General features: G+C 42.8%; 1 protein-coding gene across 2 annotated transcripts; it reads left to right on the plus strand.

The window, feature by feature from the left end:
* Nucleotides 1-10,561: 10,561 nt before the first annotated feature.
* LOC148008625 (uncharacterized) lies at nt 10,562-15,204 on the plus strand. 2 transcript variants are annotated; one of them, XM_087674150.1, is made up of 2 exons: nt 10,562-10,716; nt 13,739-15,204. In XM_087674150.1, exon 2 carries the CDS (start codon nt 13,760-13,762, stop codon nt 14,876-14,878), a length of 1,119 nt encoding a protein of 372 aa, XP_087530276.1. In that variant the 5' UTR covers nt 10,562-10,716; nt 13,739-13,759; the 3' UTR covers nt 14,879-15,204. The 2 variants fall into 2 exon arrangements, with proteins under 2 accessions (XP_087530276.1, XP_087530277.1); XM_087674151.1 differs by having other exon boundaries at nt 10,584-10,791.
* The last annotated feature ends 850 nt before the right edge of the window (nt 15,205-16,054 follow it).

Here is a 16,054-nt window from a genome sequence, read left to right on the forward strand (position 1 = left end):
CGCACTAATGGGCAATTTGATATATGCCATGATAGCTAGTCATCTAGGCATGGCATTTGTAGTGGGAGTTGTGGCTACACCTAGTAGGTAGCATTGGGATTCCATGAATGGTATTATGAGGTACCTTAAGGACAATGCAGATATGTGCATATGTTATGGTGGCCAGAATACAAGAGTCATGTTATGGTGGCCAGAATACAAGAGTCATGGGGTACATTGACTCTGATTATGCAAGACATATAGACAGTAAGAAGTCCACCTTTTGTAACAAGCGGGATACACACAGACTAGGGTTTAGACACCCCATCACACTGACCGGGGTACTTAAGGTGTAAGAGCCCTAGATTAGGGCAATCAGTTATTATCAAGATCATACTCTTCACCTTCATCTCCAGCTTCCATGGCTTCCTCCTCCCTTCTCTCCTCTTTTCTCTCTTTCTCTCTCTTCTTCTAGTCTTCTTCCTTCTTCTTGTTCTCTTTCTCTCTCCTCATCTCTCCTTCTCTCTCCTCTCAGCTTCTTTCATTTCAAGTGGTATCAGAGCTTCAGGCTTTGGTCCTTTTCCACTTTCCCCTTTCTCCCTTTTCAAATCCCAAAAACCCTAGTTACTCAGCTTACAGGTACAAGTACAGCAAGAAGGACTGCAGTTAACTTTAGCTTTTGGAGCAAGCAGAAAACTCAGTCACTTTTTTCCCCAGCCCTCTTTCTCTCTCTTGTCCTGCAAGCTGCCATGGCTGCCAGCCCAAAGAAACCCCAAAATCTGACATGAGGGTGCTCCCTGACATCAACTAGCCCCCGGGACTCCTTGCTTGACCCCCCAAGCTACTGATCAAGTAGTGGATTGGGGGAATTTGCTACCTAGAAGGCCTGCAGGACAGCCTAGTAAATTTCGGTGCATTTTGCGCTGGCTGTCCTGTCCCTCCCTAGCCCTCCTACCACTCCTCCTCTTGCTACCCTCCCCTCCCTACCACTCTAGGGCACTGATTTAGCACATTGGTCTTTCCCTTTGGCACTCTTGCTCTTGGAATTCATCCCTAAGATGGACATCAGTTGGACTATTTGAAACAATTTGGGGTAGCCATGGCTTCAAGCTAAAGCCATCCTTGACCTTGAGAGCTCACACCCCACAAGCCCTTTAGCTCGTGAAGGATTTCCCTTGCCCGGATGAAGACATTGAGCTTAGCATGCATGGGAGCCTTGCGGGCAGCCATGAAAGCTTCACTTGAAGCTTCCCATTCTTGAAGCTCAAGCTCAAGGATAAGCATGGGAGCCTTCTTCATTTATTAGCAGGAGCATTCAAATGCTGAAGCACTCTTCCACGGATGCCCAACCAAAAACCGGAATTGATTAATGGAGCAAGGGGCATCATGATAATTTGTGCTTCAACGGTCCTCCCAAGCATTAAAGAGTTATGCCATTTGATCTTAATCTCTCAATTTAGAACTTGTTGAGCTTAATCCATTGTTGAAGAGATTCAAGATTGCATACAAGCATCATACCTCTTCCTGAAATTCATTGTAATGGCTGACATTAACCCCCTACCTTGTCTAATGATCTTGGATGAATAATAGCCATCGTAAATTGGGTAAGTAGCAGCCAGGAGTCACTAGACTGCCAAGGTAACCCCTACCCCAACCTTTATCATTCCTTGCATCTCATGAAAAGGCCCAATGTCTTCTTTCCAATGCATCTCATGCTAATTATTAAAAATGTATGCCATGTATACTCCGGCTGAGGAAAAAGGGTGTTGTCATGCGAGGTGGTAAGATAAAAGAGAGGTGATCCTCCCTTACCACTTAAGACCCTGAAGGGGTGCACAACCCGGCGCGGGGGGAACTTTGCCCACCTCCCGATGATCCGAAGCCCAATACTTGTTTGCAGGTGCATGTACTTCCATGAACTCCACTCCCCTGCCCCAATGATCTCTCTTGGATACCCCACAATGCTAATGGCACCCATGTAGGACACGTGAAGTACATGCAGTCAATGGAAATGTATAGCAGTGAATGTATTTATGCATAAATGGCAGAGTTGATGGGTATGCAATGATACTCAGGATTATGTTCAGTATGCTCAAGATGCTATCGATGTGGCAAATTAGGCCCTTGACCTATGCTCTATCCATGTAAGACATTGGTACTAAGGGACAGGCAGTGTTTTTTGTCACAATCCTGTAGGACTGTCACAAAGATCCCATTGTAGAAAATTCTGTCCTGAATTTGGGGGTGAATCCTATAGCTCATCTCGAAGAGGGCTTTGTCCCCTCTGGTTTGAATCAAAAATCTCCCCAATCGGAGCTATGGTGTGAAAGTTATGCCCATTTTTTTGCACTAGGGTCATTGTGGATAGGATGCAGACTGCTCCAGGATAGGCACTGTAAACCACTTACAAAAAATTCTGATCATTTTCTGTCATAAAGCTTAATAGCTCATCTTGAAGAGGCCATCGTCCCCTCTGACTTGAGCCTAAAATCTCATCAATTAGAGTTTCCTACAAAGAGTTATGCCCCTTTTACTGACAACAGGTCGTGTTGACTGCATCCAGATGGCTGGCCAGAAAGGCAAAAGCAAGGCCCAAGAGGAACTCCAGAGGGAGATTAGAGACTCCCAGATCTCCATGAATGAGGAACCAAGCCCCTATTGAATTCCCCCGTCCACCATGCTAACAACATTCACTTGAGGCCTTCTCCCACCTTGGGTTGAATTTCACCCGCTCTACCTAGGAGCCCCCATGCATCCCATATGAATCAGCCCCATCAAGGGAAATATGGTACAAATGGCTAGCTTGGCAATCATGGACATCAGGGTTATAATGGACAACATGGGCTTAATGCACCACAAGGGATGTATGGACAGTAGGGCATGTATGGCCACCACGGGCTGCATGGACAGCAAGGATTTCATGGGCAGCATGGCCCCTATGATTTGTGTGACAAGGTCATCCTAACAAAGTACAATGGGCAATCCCCCTCACCATCCGACCTAGAAGAATGGACGTCCAAGTTGGATTCCTACTTTAACATCTACCCCCACACTGATGATCAGAAAATAATTTTTGCTTCTCTCCATTTGGAAGGTTCTGCCCACACTTGGTGGCGCTGTATCAATCGGGAGAATCAACAGTTCATTGATTGGGAATATTTCAAAATGCATATGGTCCAAGTTTTTGTGTCCCTTGTGGAAAAAGAACGGTTGGCAAGATGATGGTACACTCTTGACCAACGTAACCTCACTATATGTGACTACACCAATCAGTTCATGAACTTGACCATGTATGTGGAAAGCATTAGTGATGATGCTAAATTGCACAAGTACATCTATGGGCTGGAACCGAGTCTATTGGTTGATGTCATGGCCCAAAAACCCACTACACTGTTTGATGCAATCGAACTGGCTGAGAGATATGCAAGAAAGTACCGTAAGAATGAGCATTTTCAGCAAGGTGTTGGACCTCCCCGCATCCCTTCACGATCAGCCCCATACGGAGGTGGTTTTCGAGGCACTTCTATGCTTGATAATAGCCCCAAAGTACCCACTTACCTTGCCTTCCATGCTGAAAGAAAAATGGGCACTTTTGGGATAGCATCGGGCTCTACTGCTGAAAATAGGTATGTTGAAAATAAACAGTCCACTGCATCACCTTCCCATGGATCCAATAGTCAACAGTTCATCTCCCCGGATGTTGTGAAGGAATGGAAAGAAAAGGGCCTATGCTTAAAATGTGGAGATAAGTACACTACTGATCATGCCTCCAAATGCCCGTATAAGATAGCTAAGGTCAAAGTTCATAGCATATATGTCATGGAAGATTGGCACAATGAGGAGGATGACCTGGCCATCGACCAGGCTGAGCCCACGGAGGATGTTAATCATGAGCAGCTCTATGGCCTGGAGGATGGGTTTCCCTTTGACCCGTGTGGTACTCCCTCACAGATACTTGATTTAACATCCCACCCACCTCCCACTTCCCTTTGCTCGATCTCCTTGGATGCTTGGATGGGTTCCCGTAGTCCCAATACCCTTTGCATTCAAGGCAGTATCAATGGAAAGCATGTTTTTATCCTTGTGGATAGTGGAAGCACTCACATTTTTGTCAATAAATTAGCCATTGATCTGATTGATGTGGCACTAGTTTTCAACTGATCAATGGCTAAAACAATTGGGGAAAATTGCTATGGACTTCTCTCAACTTTACATGGAGTTTATGATGCATGGACAGCCTATCCACCTAGAGGGAGTTCGAGATCATGCTGATTATCAGCTCATTACAGCAAAGCAACTCAAACGGCAGTTTAAGAAATGCTCACAAATCTTTGTTTTGCAATTAAATAAGGACATTTCTGATCAGCCCTCCGCAGTATCTCATGACTCTGCCTTGCACACCTTACTTGAGGAATACAATGACTTATTTCAGATACCTACATTCCTCCCTCCCAAGAGACAAGTGGACCACCCACTTAACCTAGAGCCCCATTCCAAGCCAGTGTGAACGAAACCCCCTATAGACTCTCCAAGTGTGAGTGTGAAGAGGTTGCAAAGCAAATTAAGGAGTTGTTGGAGATGGGTTTCATTGAACTGAGTTCTTCCCCCTATGCATCCCCAGTCCTCTTAGTAAAAAAGAAATACGGCTCCTTTCGCATGTGCATTGACTACAAAGATTTGAACAAAATTACAGTGAAGAACTGCCACCCCATACCACGGATTGATGATTTGTTGGATGAGTTAAAAGGGGTATGCTTTTTCACTAAGATTGACTTGCGCTCTGGCTACCATCAGATTCGTATGCGACCAAGAGATAAGGTCAAAACGGCCTTCAAGACTGGTCGTAGACTTTAACATTTTCTTGTGATGCCTTTTGGGTTGACTAACTCCCCTGCCAGCTTTCAAAGCCTCATAAACAAAATCCTATAGCCCTTTCTGTTCAAGTTTGTGCTTGTTTTCTTTAATGACATCCTCATTTATAGCAAGTCGTCTATGGAGCACTTGACACACATTCGGAGGGTGTTTGACATATTGAGAGAGCATCGAATCTTTCCTAAGGAGAGCAAATGCATATTCATGCAAACATCTATGGAGTACTTGGGACACATTGTGAGAAAAAATGGTATACAAGCTAACCCGAAAAAGGTGCAATGTGTTAAAGATTGACCCATTCCTTCCACCACCACTTCCTTGCGTGGCTTCCTTGGTCTCTCTTCATTCTATAGATGCTTTATTAAGCACTATGCCACCATTGTAGCACCTTTGACTGATCGCTTGAAAAAAGAGTCATTCTTTTGGGATGCCACTACGGATCATAGCTTCAAACAGTTAAAGGACGCGCTTACTTCAGCCCCCATCCTTGTTTGCCTTGACTTCTCTAAGCTATTTACCATTCATTGTGATGCCAGTGGCCGGGGTATTGGTGCATTATTGTTGCAAGAGCATGGTGTGATTACATTTGAAAGCCGCAAGCTTGATGAGAAGGAGATGCAAATGAATGTATATGACCAAGAGATGTTGGCCATCCTCCATGCCATCAAGAAATGGCACCATTATTTGTATGGCAGCTGCTTCTAAGTGAAAAGTGATCATCACCGAGTCCTCCAATACTTCTTGACTTAGTCTACTTTGACTCCTAGGCAAAGGCGATGGGTGGCAACCTTACAGAACTATGACTTTGACATTTCAGACACATGGGGCAAGGATAATATTGTGGCTGATTCTCTCTCTTGAATGTGGGCATGTAGAGTGTCCTCTATCTCAGAGTTGCACAGTGATTGGGTTGAAGAGCTCCAAGAGGCTTACTTGTTAGATTATCATTTCAGCCACACATTTCAGAAATTACAGCATGGGGTTATGGCTGAAAACTCCCAATATCAGCTCAAGCATGGCCTTATTTGGTCCCATGGTAAGATTGTCATCCTACACACTTCCCCTTTCACGCAGAAGATCATGGAAGAAATGCATTCTTGCCCCACTGCCGGTCACTTGGGTGTTTTCAAAACGTATGACAGGATTGCCAAGAGCTTTCATTGGAAAGGGTTATGGAGGGACATCAAGGACTTTGTGACCAAATGTGTTCCATGCCAACAGAACAAGGATAGTACACTCAGGCCTGCTGGCCTCTTGCAGCCTCTCCCTATCCCTGAAGGGAAATGGACTCACATCACAATGGACTTTATCACTGGCCTTCTTGTGACTAAGAAAGGGTGGAACAGTATCTATGTGGTAGTTGATTGCCTCACCAAAGCTGCTCACTTTATCCCTAGTAAGATCCAATATATTGCCTCTCAAGTTGCCACTCAGTTTATGGAAAATGTATTCAAGCTGCATGGCTTACCACAAGTCATAGTATATGATTGGGATGCAAAGTTTATGAGCAACTTCTGGCAGACAGTTTTCACCTCCATGGGGACCAAGCTTGCTCCATCCACTGCGTACCACCCTCAGACTAATGGCCAAATTGAGAGAGTGAACAAATGGCTTAAGACATATTTGAGGCACTTTTGCCATGATGTACATCACAGTTGGGATACGTGGCTTCACTTGGCTGAGTTTGCATATAATAACTCCGCACACTCTAGTATTGGAGTTTCCCCTTTTGAGGCCTTATACGGGTATAAGGTTCCCCTTCCTACAGTCTTGTTTACTGATAAGATCAACCCTCAGAGTCAAGCTGAATTGGATCGCATGCAAGCTTTACTTCAGCAATGCAAAATGAATCTTTAGAAGGCCCAAACACACATGAAATTCTATGCTGATGAAAAACAAAGACATTTGGAATTCCAGGAGGGGGATTAGTCCTTTTGAAAGTGCCTAACTCCCACTACTCAACTCTCAAAGAGGGTAGCAGTAACAAGCTAGCCCATTGTTTCTATGGCCCATACCGAATCCTGAAGAGAGTGGGCAACTTGGTCTATCACTTAGAACTTCCCCCTACCACCAAAATCCACTATGTGTTTCATGTCAGTCAGGGGAAACCCTTTGTAGGCTCCTCAGTGGACTATGGTGGAAGAACTTCCCCCCATAGATGAAGAGGGCAGCACTCATTATGTCCCTGAAGCAATCATTGGGTAGCGAGATAAGCACTTACGATCTTGATCCATCAAAGAATACCTCATCAAATGGCAAGGCCTATCCCTGGAAGAAGCCTCTTGGCGCCCAGCAACCATCCTCAATGAATTTCCCTACCTCTGTTAACCCCAACGGCTAGAAGACTAGCCGGTCATGCCCCAAATTGCCCACCCTCTATCCGTAGACTGCACACCGTTTTAGAACAATTTTGTACTTACTCAACTCATATGCATGTGCATTCTACATAACCTGAAAGTACTCGTCATAAGCTCTGTTTTGACATATGGTGCGCCCTATTTGGAGCAGCCTATCAAAAGTTATGACTAGTTTACTTTAGCAGACCGGTTCCGGACTGCATGATGTTCCTAGTCTCTCCACACCTAATCTTCATTGTCAAGGGCTCTGAGTAGTACTATGCAACCCTCCCTTAGCCCACCCATCACTCCCCTCTATTTTTCCTTATTTTTGAGGGCAAAAACCTTTCGAGTGAGGATGGATTGTAACAAGCGGAATACACACCGACTAGGGTTTAGACACCCCGTCACACTGACCGGGGTATTTAAGGTGTAAGATCCCCTGATTAGGGCAACCAGTTATTATCAAGATCATACTCTTCACCTTCATCTCCAGCTTCCATGGCTTCCTCCTCCCTTCTCTCCTCTTTTCTCTCTTTCTCTCTCTTCTTCTAGTCTTCTTCCTTCTTCTTGTTCTATTTCTCTCTCCTCAGCTCTCATTCTCTCTCCTCTTAGCTTCTTTCATTACACCTTTGGATATGTCTTCACCTTTGCTGGAGCACTATTTTTTTGGATGTTGAGGGTGCAAAAATGCACAACCCTATCTACTATACCAATAGAGTATCTTGTAGCCACCATTCAGGCTTGTAAGGAGGCTCTTTAGTTAGGCCATTTGGCCGCATACCTTAGTATTACGGATGTGGTCCCTACACTGCTTTTGGATTCTATGAGTGTTGTTTAATTGGCCAAAAATCCAAAAATCCGATATTTCATGCAAAGACAAAGCATATTGAGATACACTATCACTTCATCAGGGAGGTGGTAGATAGACTACAACGAGAATGTAATTTTGTGAGCTCACTATATTATTTTGGAGAGCTCAAAGCACTTAAAACATTAAGCATTCCATTAAGTTTGGAGATTGTGAAAGCAATGACACTTCTCATTTACTTTTACCTTCAAAACTAGCATCTATTAGTAGTGTAGCTTTGATATCATGCCACAAATCACTTGGTGGAGGATTGCTCAAATTGTTGCATTGAATACACACCATATGTGTAAGGTGAACCTCACTCAAGAACACAATAAGAGAGATGGAGGCCAAAATATTTTCTTGCTTTTTTTTATTTCTTCTTCTACACACAATACAATGTACACAAAGTTTAGATAAGTTACAACATAAAGGAAAGTCACCTACAAAATAATCAAATAGTGAATAATTGACTATATTAGTCGACTAGCACTATAACTATGCTAGCTTTATACGTAGATGTAATAATGTGGACCCATCTAACTAGGCGGTCCATCCTCAATGTCCATATGTATTGAGCTTGCCATCTCAACACTCTCTCCCTTATAGTAGCATATCCAATGGGGCAAAAGAAAAAAAGAAGAAGCATAGTCTCTCTCTCTCTCCTCGCAAGAGCATAGTTACTATTGCCATCAAATGCTGTTCGACATTGTATTTTATTGCAAAACTCCCTCACCTTCTATTTCTATTATTCTCTTCCTTACAACTTCCAAAATTGAATCCCATTTTTACCTTAGAAGTAAGGACTATTGTGATGCATTGCAATTTGGGTAGCATAAGATTAGGAATATTCATCATACTCCTAGTTTCCTCAACTTCCCTTCTCCCTTAATCTACATCTTATTGTATAGATTGCAAGTTCTAGAGAGAGAGATCTATTATCCAACAAATATCACAAAGGAAGGCACTACTATTGCATGAATAATTGGTATTCATGGGCCTTTCAATGGGCTATGTGAGGAGGCAAGAAAAAGAAAGAAAAAATATCTTCAACATTTATAAAACAAGTGGTCACTACTAAGTATTGAGCACAAAATTCTAATCAAGTACATATATAACTGTTTAGTAGCACATTACCACATATCCAAATCTGACACATAGATTATTATACACACTCATGATAAATTAATGGCACAATACAATACAGAATAAGCATAGGGATCCGAATATAGAAATAAGATGGATTAGGAATTGACATCTTCATTATGGCTTAGAATACATTGCTCAATGTTGCATGACAAATTGCAAATAAATACAAATACATCTGCTGTTATAGTTGCATTGCCCAATCGATAGATCCCAAAAGGTACACCCTTTTGATACATGACTATTGCATAAACAACATGACTCTGTAACCCTTTCATCCATCGTTTGATCCATCCAATGCCTAGGTACTATTCAGCACCCAACAAGAACAATCTTGGTGACAATCAATGTAACTTATTCTAGTTGTTGAGTATTTGGTCTTAGTAGTGCCTAATTGTGTCATAAACATGTTGGCTACCAAGTTTGCAAGTATAGCATGGACCCCCCCATCCCCACCAAACACATAGAAGAGTGGATTGAGTTGCAAGAAATGGCAAGGTCTTTTCTTTTGCATCATGGGATGCTCCGCTCATTTTATTAGGACAAAAATGGGAATAATAGTAGCATCCATGCTCTCCATGACCAACTCCTAACACCATAAACATCCTGCAAATAGGAAGAGGGATTTACACACAAAAGAAGCTTCTTGATGGAGACAATGTCCATGAATGTGATGTGAGGCTTGTGAGCATCTAAACTCCCTAATATAGGGCATTCGACTTGTAGATGCCCAAGGATCCTCCTTCCATAGGAGGATTGGTAAATGGCCTCTTGTAGTGGATGAGCATCCTCACAATCACTACAGGGGAGATACATGGTTTGTGAGATCCAATTTGCCACCTCAACTTGATTTGCACTGTGGTGCAATCGCCTATTGTTGCTATATCATCGTTTTGCAATATTGATAGCTGCCATTTTGCCTTGCAACCAGAAAATAATGTTTTGTTATGAAGCACTAGTAGCTACACCTCCATAGACCCATATTAAGGCATTATACCTGTCTTGAATCAAGTGGTGGGGTAGTCAAATTGTAGTGACAAGGCAATTTGTTGTGTCAAACCCTTATTCTACGTTTGGTAGATGCCTAGCCCAGTAGCACCAAGCCTTGTCCATGGAAGCGGGTAGAGAGAGAGAGAGAGAGTCTTGGATGATACTTGGCACCCACCTCTCCATGTAAAAGAGAAAAGAGAAAAGATAAAAGATATGGGAATTTGTCTAAAAACTTCTTGTGAGGTTAAAAGGAAAGGTAAAAGATTTGACGAGATGCTTCGAATCGTGGGGATCCTGGGGAAAATGCATGCGAACAGGCTCTAACGCGAAGGAACCGACCTTCGTAACGCGAGGGGACCGAACGACTTCGTGTTGCTCCCGTCGGCGCCCCCCTTTTATCAAAGGCACGCACTTAGCTGAAGAGGGGGGAAAAAAAAAAAACACGGAGACGGGGAAGGGCCTCATTCCATTGCGAAGCTCATCTCGTCTCGTGGATTTCCTCCCTCGACCGCACAGACGAAGAACAAGAAGCAGCAGCAGCAGGTATGGCGGACTGTTTTCTTATCCAGCCTTGTTTGCGCATGGTCTTTCGGTCTTTCCCCTAGGCGCTCATCATCGGTTCGTGATCCTGCCCCTGTGTTTACTTCCGTGTCCTTTTTACCTTTTCCATGAAAGTCCTTGACCTGCCGTTCAGAGCAGCATCATTTTTAGGTATTTTGCTGCTGCTTGTATTCTTAGATGTTCATGCAGCTCCGTATGGGTCGTCTGGTCTTGATTTCCAGCGACATGGCCTGCCAAGTCATGCTGAGAAACACAATCGGAGAGGATTATTTCTTCATGGCGTGGCCGCAAAATGGCAATGAAGTGTGCTTAGTTCATTCCTGCTTCAAAGGGACATGTAGTTAACAGCAGCTTGCAGCCACAAAGTTGTATTGCAGAAACGCACAAAGTTAGGTTATTCAAAACTTTTTGTCAATTAATCTAACAGATTGCCAAAGAGATGGAGGTGGAGAAGGAGAAGGAGAATATGATGATAGTGATACTAATAATGGTGGGCTTAGTGCTATACCTAAAGCAAAAAGGATGATTTTGGGAGAAATGAGAGTAAGAATATAGGGTGCACTAATGGCAGACCCTCGTGATAACTACTCCTTTTCCTACTTGGGATTGAGGCCCCATAATAGGGAAGCACTCGGGTAGGTATTCCCGCTTTCAGAAGCCTTTGAAAGGCTTAGTACTTCCAGCTTTAGCTTGCTTAAAGGCAGGAGCCTATGGAAGTTCTTGATTGAAAGAGAATGCCTCAAAGGTCTTCTTTCAAGGCCTCGCCAATGGTTCCAGAGCTTGGAATAAAGGCAGTACGGGATTCCCTTTGAAGGCTCCTAAAGTTCAGGGATTCCAGCTTTTTTTCAAGGGCTTAGGCTAGGTATTCTAGCTTCTTGGGCAAGAAGGGCAGGGCTTGGTAGGGGATGCTGGCAATTTTGGGGTGATTCCCAAAGGTGTAGGAATGCTCACTAAGGGTTGGCACGGCACACAAAGGCTTAGGTTGCCGAAGTGCACAAAAGCACACAAGGCACACCGTGGGTGGACCTTCTGCTTTCAATCTATGTATTTGCTAGCCGAGTAGTGAGAGATCATTGACCTTAGTTTACTTCTGTTTCCCGTTTCATAGGGCTTAAAAGTTGCCACTAGAAACTGTCTATTGGTCAACAATCACATTGTTCTTTGTTGAGGGAATGGTTGGGCTAGTTGAGTGCCATAACACCTATGCCAAACTAAACTTGCTGATAGAGATTGTATCAATTTGGCAAATAAACGTACCGTTCCATGGAATAGAAAACAACTGTCGACTGGATTACTAGCTCTCTAACCCATTCAATCCTAACTTTGAGATGGATTGTGGCATTTTCTTGTACAATGCCTGAGGTTTTGAGTCTATATTATCCCTTGCCAAGTCATTGCCTAGGGCACTGCTACATATGTTGGCAATTGGAAGTATTCATTTGTGAGCATATATGGCAGCTAGCTTTGACAAGCGTTGATTGTCCTTTTTTCGATAGCTTACTGTTCCATGTGCGCTGATAGGTTGGAATGACTTGGTTCAGTGCCATGTGTAGTGGCATATGCCTTAGGTGTTGGATTATTGCACATCTAAACGAGAAAGGTAGGACACTCGTTGAGCGGACAGGTAGGGCATGTACGTTGGAATCTTTTGCCGAGCCCGAGGCCTCCCACGTATTAGGAGCCTTAGACTTAATCATAAGTCTAACTCAGGTACCCATGTGGCATGTCTAATTCCTCGAGAACCAGCTCTGGTGGCAGGGTAGTCCACCCTAAAAACTCTTTTAAAGAAAATTAGTAATTAAAATTTATTTCATACACGTTTCTAATGTTTTAGTTGGTCTTTGGGAGATCAAGGAGCAATGGCAATAATTAATAAGAATTTGGAGCTTTGTGAAACGAAAATAGCAATTTATGGTAAATGCGGAATAGGAAAGTCAACAACTAGTTGCAACATATATATATATATATATATATATATAGTCAAGTTCCCAAGTGACTTGTAGTAATCTGCTAGGGACTTGAGTGCAATAGAGAAACTTCTTTGAGTAGCCATAGGATTTATTGGACAAAACGAGGATTTAATGCACTCACTTAACAACCTCACGCCTCACAGCCTCACACATGCAGAAAATTAGTGAGTTCTATTTGGTTTGTCACTTTCACCTAAAATGAGGTTATGCTGAAATCAAGAAGCGTGGCAAGTGCTTTAAGGCATTGAATATGGTTGCAATTGGGTATGGATTTCTAGCCACATCACTTGTTGCTTGACTTTTATGCCAAGTTTTCAAGTTTTCCATGCAGAGGAGTAAACTTCTGTGTTTAGCAGCATTTCGTTAACCAGTATACTACTCAACAAGATATATGCTCGAAAGACTCAAGCAACATAAGTATGCACGAGTGTTGATTCCTGGAATGCGCAAATTTAGTGCATTGAATTCAGTTTGTCAGTTTACTGACATGCCAAACTCATGAAACCTGGCAAGTGCTCTAAGCATACACAATAGTTGCAACCTTGTTTCCTACTGAGTGAAGCTGGAATCTGTTTCAGCTTCAATACCTGAAATCTATGTGTGTGTTGATTTAATCATGCATAAGGTTCAGCCATAGACAAGCTTGTCATGTAGGCTTTGTTTGGTGCCTGCTACAGCAGCTTTTCTCATAAAGTTTACTGGTTTAGCTGGAGGAATTGCTGTTCAGTTTTTGTTTCCTCATGGTTAAAATATCTACACTGCCAGATGGATACCATAACATGGTTGCTAATTGTTACTACTTGTACACATTTACAAAGGTATATTGTCTATGTGGGTACATAAAATGATAAATCAAATCATGTTTCTTTGGTGTAAGTCCTGTGCATCGTTTCCCTCTTTTTATGTGCTGTGTTAATTGTTCTTGTCCCTAGGCTTCACATTCTGTTATTATTCTGCTTTTGTTTGAGTATATCATGAGGCCAATTTTGGGCTTTGGCAATCATTTCATTTGGGAGAATGGACTTTCCTTTCAGGTGTGGTTTTGATTTTCAGTCATGCCTAAGGATAAAAGCAGTCGTTTGTTAACACAAAAGGGAAGGGCTCATTCCCTTAAGCCTTATTCAAGCAATGGGAAAGGACAAGAACTGAGTGAAGAAGGTACCTCAGAAGCTTGTGAAGGGAGGAAAGATTGGGAGGAAGCAACGTGCCCAATTTGTATGGAGTTTCCACATAATGCTGTGCTGCTTTTATGCTCCTCACATGACAGGGGATGTAGACCCTACGTTTGTAATACTAGTCATCGGCATTCAAATTGTCTTGACCAGTATCAGAAGGCTCATCTGACAGCACAAAAGGGGCATCAATCAAGGAACTCTGTATCAGAACAATTGCTACAAGAAACTGCAAGAAGCACCGTGTCTGCTGACAGTGATCCTCAAATTGGCAGGAATTCTATGATATCTGCTACAGGGGGAGAAGTAGGTGTGATAGGGGTGGATACTGCACGTGGTTCTGTGAATGCAGATGAATGCATGGAAGAACTTGTTACTGCTGATGAGCAGGCAAGAGGATCTACACTTCTTGGGAAAGGAAACCCAAATGGGATGATCTGTCCCCTTTGCCGGGGTAAGGTTCACAGATACAAAGTAATAGATGCTGCCAGAGAGTATTCGAACCTAAAGTCAAGAAGCTGTGCCCAAGAATCTTGTGTTTTCACAGGCACCTATGAAGAATTGCGAGCCCATGCAAGGGATAAACACCCATTAGCACGCCCCTCTTATGTTGATCCAGCTCGCCAGAGGGAGTGGGCACGCTTGGAACAACAGAGAGACATAGGTGATGTGCTAAGCTCCTTTAATTCTGCACTATCAAGCTCTGCTGTGCTTGGTGATTATGTCTTCGAGGATGATGCTATTGAAGAAGTCGACATTGACTTTCCTGGTGATGAAGGGCACTGGTGGACAGTATTCTTACTGTTTCAGGTCTTTGGGCCAGTAGCTTCACTTGAAAGTAGGAGAGTAACACGGATCCGCTCCCGCGGGCGTCACAGTGAGAGTGCCAGGTCAGTAGAGGAGAATGTAGTTCAGATTGGAAATGATGAGGGTGGAAATACTGATGTTGAAGAACAACTAAGGTCGGCTCGGCGTCGCTTCAGGCACCAGCGTAGGTCCTGAGAAAAAGTACAGTGGGATTAGTGGATTAGCTATCCAGATTTGGCATTCACTTGTTTTGGAGCTGTGTATCAGTTGTCAAGCTTTTGGCTTGCTATGTTTTGTATATAAAAAAGGCCAAGAAAGTTTCTTAATATTGGCTCAATAGTCCGATTGGGGGATTTTGTTGTGGTGGGTTGTTGATGGCATTATCCAAGCATCTGCTGTTCACTTCATTCTCCGGCATAGTCTATTAATAGACTGTTGCTACTTCAGATAAAGCAATTTTTTGTTAATAGCTTTGACCTTCCTTTTTGATATTGTTATGAATCAGATTCTTTTGTTGTTGAGAGGCCATGTGGTCTGTTGTCACAATGGGAGTCTTTAATTTAGCAAGATCCTAGTTATAGAGAAGTCTGTACCAGACTTGGTCCAAAAAGCAATGCATAGAGTATGTAACTTCCTCACACCCATGTGGAAACAATGGTATATTGTTAGCTAAATCATTTTGTTCACATGATATGGAATGATATTTTGTGGCTTAATTGACAGTATTGTAAATGAGTAGCTCAATTAGACTGTTCACACGATAGGAAATGATTCCAGGAAGCATTTTTGTACTAGTTAGTATGAGTTTCCAAGTTTTGTTTTTCCATGTCTGAAAAGATGAATGGTGAAGCCATGTGTATCATGTGCATATTTGAAGAGGTGAGTTTCCAAGAGTGCATCCCCTCTTTCAATGTTTGCCGGGTCCCAAATGTGAAACAAAACGAGTTGAAGAGGCTATGATGCTCAAGTAGAAGTTCCAAGGAAAGGTAGGGAAGGACAAAAGGATCTAATAACTGAACAATTAAGTTGTACTTTTGTAACTTTTGGGTAAATCTTTGCTAATACAAAGTGTGCTTATGTTACATCTTTAATATAGAGGAAGATGTTGCTACTCATGATGCAATAACTTGCAAATCTTCTTGTTCTAGAACTATGTCGATGAGAGCTATTGGCCTTCCAATACATCACAATTAAGGCTCTTTGTTGAATTTATTGGTTTGCGTTGATGTAAGCAATATCAAAATTGTTAGCTATTCTAGTAAATAGAAGTTTGAAATGAGGAGCATGTCACTTTTTACATCGTCCTCCTCTTACCTCTCTTTGAAGCTACAAAAGCCTCATGTTGGATACCATATCAAGATGAAGCCTTCC

The sequence above is a fragment of the Lygodium microphyllum genome, unplaced genomic scaffold, assembly GCF_053477565.2.
Source record: "Lygodium microphyllum isolate KBCC unplaced genomic scaffold, Lygodium_microphyllum_v1.1.10 scaffold_110, whole genome shotgun sequence".
Lineage (NCBI taxonomy): Eukaryota > Viridiplantae > Streptophyta > Polypodiopsida > Schizaeales > Lygodiaceae > Lygodium > Lygodium microphyllum.

Coding starts and splice junctions, on each gene's coding strand:
- LOC148008625 (XM_087674150.1), top strand. CDS start 13,760: ATGCCTAAGGATAAAAGCAGTCGTTTGTTAACACAAAAGGGAAGGGCT.